At 48.8% G+C, this 6000-nt stretch overlaps 1 protein-coding gene across 8 annotated transcripts in view; it reads right to left on the bottom strand.

The window, feature by feature from the left end:
* LOC106590348 (protein tyrosine phosphatase receptor type Ma) overlaps window positions 1–6000 on the bottom strand; it is a 306057-nt gene that overhangs the window by 107256 nt on the left and 192801 nt on the right. For all 8 annotated transcript variants that reach the window (XM_045710833.2, XM_045710836.2, XM_045710841.2 and 5 more), the window contains exon 12: window positions 2466–2739. In XM_045710833.2, coding sequence (XP_045566789.1) covers window positions 2466–2739 — 274 coding nt within the window. The remainder of the gene's footprint in view (window positions 1–2465; window positions 2740–6000) is intronic.

Genomic DNA, 6000 nt, shown 5'->3' with positions numbered 1-6000 from the left:
AGCGGAGGAGGGGAAGAGAGCAGAGGAGGGGAAGAGAGCGGAGGAGGGGAAGAGAGCAGAGGAGGGGAAGAGAGCGGAGGAGGGGAAGAGAGGAGGAGGGGAAGAGAGGAGGAGGGGAAGAGAGCGGAGGAGGGGAAGAGAGCGGAGGAGGGGAAGAGAGGAGGAGAGCGGAGGAGGGGAAGAGAGCGGAGGAGGGGAAGAGAGGAGGAGAGCGGAGGAGAGGAAGAGAGCAGAGGAGAGGAAGAGAGCAGAGGAGAGGAAGAGAGCGGAGGAGGGGAAGAGAGCGGAGGAGGGGAAGAGAGGAGGAGGGGAAGAGAGGAGGAGAGCGGAGGAGAGGAGGAGAGCGGAGGAGAGGAAGAGAGCAGAGGAGAGGAAGAGAGCAGAGGAGAGGAAGAGAGGAAGAGAGCAGAGGAGAGGAAGAGAGCGGAGGAGAGGAAGAGAGCGGAGGAAAGGAAGAGAGCGGAGGAGGGGAAGAGAGCGGAGGAGGGGAAGAGAGGAGGAGGGGAAGAGAGGAGGAGGGGGAAGAGAGAGGAGGAGGGGAAGAGAGCGGAGGAGGGGAAGAGAGCGGAGGAGGGGAAGAGAGGAGGAGGGGAAGAGAGGAGGAGAGCGGAGGAGGGGAAGAGAGCGGAGGAGGGGAAGAGAGGAGGAGAGCGGAGGAGAGGAGGAGAGCGGAGGAGAGGAAGAGAGCAGAGGAGAGGAAGAGAGCAGAGGAGAGGAAGAGAGGAAGAGAGCAGAGGAGAGGAAGAGAGAGGAGGAAAGGAAGAGAGCGGAGGAGGGGAAGAGAGCGGAGGAGGGGAAGAGAGGAGGAGGGGAAGAGAGGAGGAGGGGGAAGAGAGCGGAGGAGGGGAAGAGAGGAGGAGGGGAAGAGAGGAGGAGGGGAAGAGAGCGGAGGAGGGGAAGAGAGCGGAGGAGGGGAAGAGAGCGGAGGAGGGGAAGAGAGGAGGAGGGGAAGAGCGGAGGAGGGGAAGAGAGCGGAGGAGGGGAAGAGAGGAGGAGAGCGGAGGAGAGGAGGAGAGCGGAGGAGAGGAAGAGAGCAGAGGAGAGGAAGAGAGCAGAGGAGAGGAAGAGAGGAAGAGAGCAGAGGAGAGGAAGAGAGCGGAGGAAAGGAAGAGAGCGGAGGAGGGGAAGAGAGCGGAGGAGGGGAAGAGAGCAGAGGAGGGGAAGAGAGGAGGAGGGGGAAGAGAGCGGAGGAGGGGAAGAGAGGAGGAGGGGAAGAGAGGAGGAGGGGAAGAGAGCGGAGGAGGGGAAGAGAGCGGAGGAGGGGAAGAGAGGAGGAGGGGAAGAGAGGAGGAGAGCGGAGGAGGGGAAGAGAGCGGAGGAGGGGAAGAGAGGAGGAGGGGAAGAGAGGAGGAGGGGAAGAGAGCGGAGGAGGGGAAGAGAGCGGAGGAGGGGAAGAGAGGAGGAGGGGAAGAGAGGAGGAGAGCGGAGGAGGGGAAGAGAGCGGAGGAGGGGAAGAGAGGAGGAGAGCGGAGGAGAGGAGGAGAGCGGAGGAGAGGAAGAGAGCAGAGGAGAGGAAGAGAGCAGAGGAGAGGAAGAGAGGAAGAGAGCAGAGGAGAGGAAGAGAGAGGAGGAGAGGAAGAAAAAGGATGGGCTTTTCATTAGGACTAATTTATTAGCATTTAAAAGGGGATATGGCGGATAGTTACATTTTTTCCAATTAGGCCAAAGTGTCTAATGCATTTGTGAATGGCCGTACTTTAATTTTTTACTATCTGAGCAGCAGGTCATTGATAAAAGGGTTGTCTGGCCTCTGGCTGTGCTGGCCTGTACTCCCCCACTGACAGTGCACTATAGCGGTTAGGGGGGGGGGTGTAATCGGGATGGTTGGAATACTGGGTTATTGACCATTATGATGCAGGATTGGTTATCAAATAGGCCTTGAAGGAGAGTCGTGTTGTGCCTGTTCATTGATCTTCATTTTCCGCACCCGTACAGTTTGCTTTGCTGTCTGTTTCAGACCGGTGTTTTCACAGTGGCTGTGAATGGGGAAGTGATGGAACTTTAGTGGTGGGTTAGACTTTATGTAGGTTTTTGGTGGCAACGTCGTCTCCTACAGTAGTAGGTGACAGCAGATGAGAGTGGTCATGTAAACCCTGGCTGTGAGGGCGTGGGACAAAATGTAGATGACCAAGAAAGAACGCACTTAAAAATAGCAATCCATCAGACGGTTCCATAATGCCACAGTGACGTGAATGTCCTATTTCTACAGGTGCTTTTAAATAAGAGGCCATTTTCTTTTCAAAATGAGGACTATTTAGGTTAAGGGGTTCAATATCAGATATTAACAATAAGTGCAAATGAATTCAAAACGGGCTTTTGTAAAGCTGTTAAAAGCATCAGTTAAAAGACATTGTATCAGTTTGACATCCAACCTTGTTGTGGGGCGTGAACGAGCAATTGATAAGCAGTCTCTGGGACATATCCCAGCAGCCAATCCCCACCCCAACATCTCCCCAAGCACTCACCCCATTGGCTGTGCTGACAGCCTGGTAGTAGATGCTGTAGCTCTTGTGGGGGAGGAGGGGGGCGTTCCAGTAGCCGTTGTAGGTGCGGTTGTCTCCGATGCAGAAGGGTACGGGGGTTTTGATGTCGCCCATGGGCAGCTCGGCCGTGAAGTAGTACTGGGAGTTGAGCACGGTGGCGTTCTGGAAATGGATGGGCACCGGGTAGCAGCGCAGGATCTCTGCCACCCTCCGTGCCCGCCGGGGGCGCTCTTCCTCCACAACCACCTGGTACTTACTGCCGGGGAAAGGGAGAAAAAGATCAATCAATTAAATGTACGTATTTAGCCCTTTTAACAACAACATTGAAGTGCTTCCCAGTAACCCCCCCCCAAAAAACCCCCATCAAAATAAGACTTGGAATCTTTGTCAAATAAGGACTACATTTTAACAGGTAACATAACGTAGCAGGTGTAAAAGTATCGCCTGAAAATGATCTCCTACATACTGGTCTTGACGAGAAGGAAAAAAAGAATAATACTGTTGGGGGAGGTTCTCTTCTGCACTGTTCAACCAATCCAGTAAATGTGGAGGAGCAGTTAAGATGGAGTGTCGCCAGAGAAGAAGATAACTGGGTTTTTATGTTTATTTCGCTCACCAAGCAAGGAGTTTTTGTATGGAGGTCAATGAGTGTCGAATTTGGTTAATACATTTTTTGTATGGTTTATTTGCTATGTGTGGCTTATTTGATCGAATAGAAGTTTCTTAATGATTAGGTTGTTACGAGTGTACTAATACAAGTAGAACACATGACATCCTGGCAACTTTGAGAAAAAACACTATCGGAATTGTGCCTGGTCGTCACTAGTTACCACAGCCACAAAGTCATAACTCCCACCTATTTCTACAATTTCTCTTCTTAAAATGTGATTTTAGACCTACACTGCTAACCGTATGCCTAACCTTAAATTAAGACCAAAAAGCAAAATGTTTGCTTTCATGAATTTTTACGAAATAGCCAATTTTGACTTTGTGACTGTGGTAACTACCGTATCTGCCCTCATTGGCTAGAACGGTCCCACCTGTCCTTGCCTCCTCCCAACTGCCTTCCATTTTTGAAGACATTTTTCATTGTTAGAGTGGAGTATCTGGTCAATATAATGGATAGTATGTAAGTGCAAAGATAAAGGAAACGCCAACATAAAGTGTCTTAATAGGGCGTTGGGCCACCATGAGCCAGAACAGCTCCAATGCACCTTGGCATAGATTCTATAAGTGTCTGGAAATATATTGGAGAGATGTGACACCATTCTTCCACAAAACATTACCTAATTTGGTGTTTTGTTGATGGTGGTTGAAAACGTCGTCTCAGGCACCGCTCCAGAATCTCCCATAAGTGTTCAATTGGGTTGAGATCTGGTGACTGAGACAGCCAAGGCATATGGTTTACATCGTTTTCATGCTGATCAAACCATTCAGTGACCACTCCTGCCCTGTGGATAGGGATATTGTCATGCTATGGGGGCATAGCCATGGTAGCCAAAATAATGGCCAGAATTTTTATAAATGACCGTAAGGGCTTAACTCAGAAACCACACCTGTTTGGAAGCACTTGCTTTCAATATACTTTGTACCCCTCATTACTCAAGTGTTTTCCATTATTTTGGCAGTTAGCTGAATGTTAACTCCACAGTTTAATTTGTGTTTTTATTTAGTTACTGGTCCATCATTATATACTGTATGTCAAGGTCACATCTTTTCAAACCTGAAAGGATCAAAGAAATCTCTGCCTGCTAGGTTTCGATTTTCCTTGGTTGTATCTTTAATCCATCATTGTGTATTAATGAAATTGCCAAACTGAACCAGATTGAGAAAAATACGGAACACGTTAATTAACGATGACAGAATCCCATTTCCACTAGTTCAAAGGGCATAGTTTACATGAGCTGCAGTTTGTGTTTCTCCACTGAAAACACTTTCACGAGCAACCTCAAGTCCTGCAGTCTACCCTTTTATTAGAAAACATATGCAAATGTTAAAAGTAAAACGACAAAGCATGACGAGCTCAGTCAATTTTAACGTGGCACCGCCATAGCATGCCACATTTCCAACAAGTCAGTTCGCCAAATTTCTGCCCTGCTAGAGCTGCCCCGGTCAACTGTAATTGCTGTTGTTGTGAAGTGGAAACGTCTAGGAGCAACAACGGCTCAGCCGCTAAGTGGTAGGCCACACAAGCTCACAGAACAGAACCGCTGAGTGCTGAAGCGCGTAGCATATACATAATCGTCTGTCCACGGTTGCAACACTCACTACTGAGTTCTGAACAGTCTCTGGAAGCAACGTCAGCACAAGAACTGTTCGTCGAGAGCTTCATGAAATGGGATCACCATGCGCAATGCCACACGTCAGCTTGAGTGGTGTAAAGCTCGCCACCATTGGACTCTAGAGCAGTGGAAACGCATTCTCTGGAGTGATGAATCATGCCATCTGGCAGTCCGACGGAACAATCTGGGTTTGGCGGATACCAGGACAACGCTACCTGCTTGAATGCATACTGCCAATTGTAAAGTTTGGTGGAGGACGAATAATGGTCTGGGGCTGTTTTTCATGGTTTGGGCTAGGCCCCTTAGTTCCAGTGAAGGGAAATCTTAACGCTACAGCATACAATGACATTCTAGACAATTCTATGCTTCCAACCTTCTGGTAACAGTTTGGGGAAGGCCCTTTCCTGTTTCAGTATGACAAATCAAATCAAAGTTTATTTGTCAGGTGCACCGAATAGAACAGGTGTAGACCTTACAGTGAAATGCTTACTTACAGGCTCTAACCAATAGTGCAAAAAAGGTATTAGGTGAACAATAGGTAGGTAAAGAAATAAAACAGTAAAAAGACAGGCTATATACAGTAGCGAGGCTATAAAAGTAGCGAGGTTACATACAGACACCGGTTAATCAGGCTGATTTGTGCCCCCGTGCACAAAGCAAGTTCCATACAGAAATAGTTTGTGGAGATCGGTGTGGAAGAATTTGACTGGCCTGCACAGAGCCCTGACCTCACCCCCATCGAACACTTTTGGGATGAATTGAAACGCCGACTGCGAGCCAGGCCTAATCGCCCAACATCAGTGCCCGACCTCACTAATGCTCTTGTAGCTGAATGGAAGCAAGTCCCTGCAGAAATGTTCCAACATCTAGTGGAAAGCCTTCCCAGAAAAGTGGAGGCTGTTATAGCAAAGGGGGGGACAAACTCCATATTAATGCCCATGATTTTGGAATGAGATGTTCAACATGCACGTGTCCACATACTTTTGATCATGTAGTGTTTAACCTTGCAATGAGCGCTTTTGTATTCTATACAAAACATGCTCCATAGGTTTCCATAATATACTGTACTGAATAGAAGCAAAAATCTGTTAGCATTGGGATGAGAGAGACTCTTGCACCTGGGGTTGGCGGAGGTGGTGACACGCTTTAGTATTGGCAAGGGGGTCTCTCTCCCTCTCTCTCTGACTTAGCGAACACAGCCCAGCTTTAATTAACTCAGTAAAGCCTGCAGCCTA

Source organism: Salmo salar, chromosome 29 (genome assembly GCF_965601325.2).
Source record: "Salmo salar chromosome 29, fSalSal1, whole genome shotgun sequence".
NCBI classification, from domain to species: Eukaryota; Metazoa; Chordata; class Actinopteri; order Salmoniformes; family Salmonidae; genus Salmo; species Salmo salar.
This window is presented reverse-complemented; position numbering and strand designations above follow the sequence as displayed.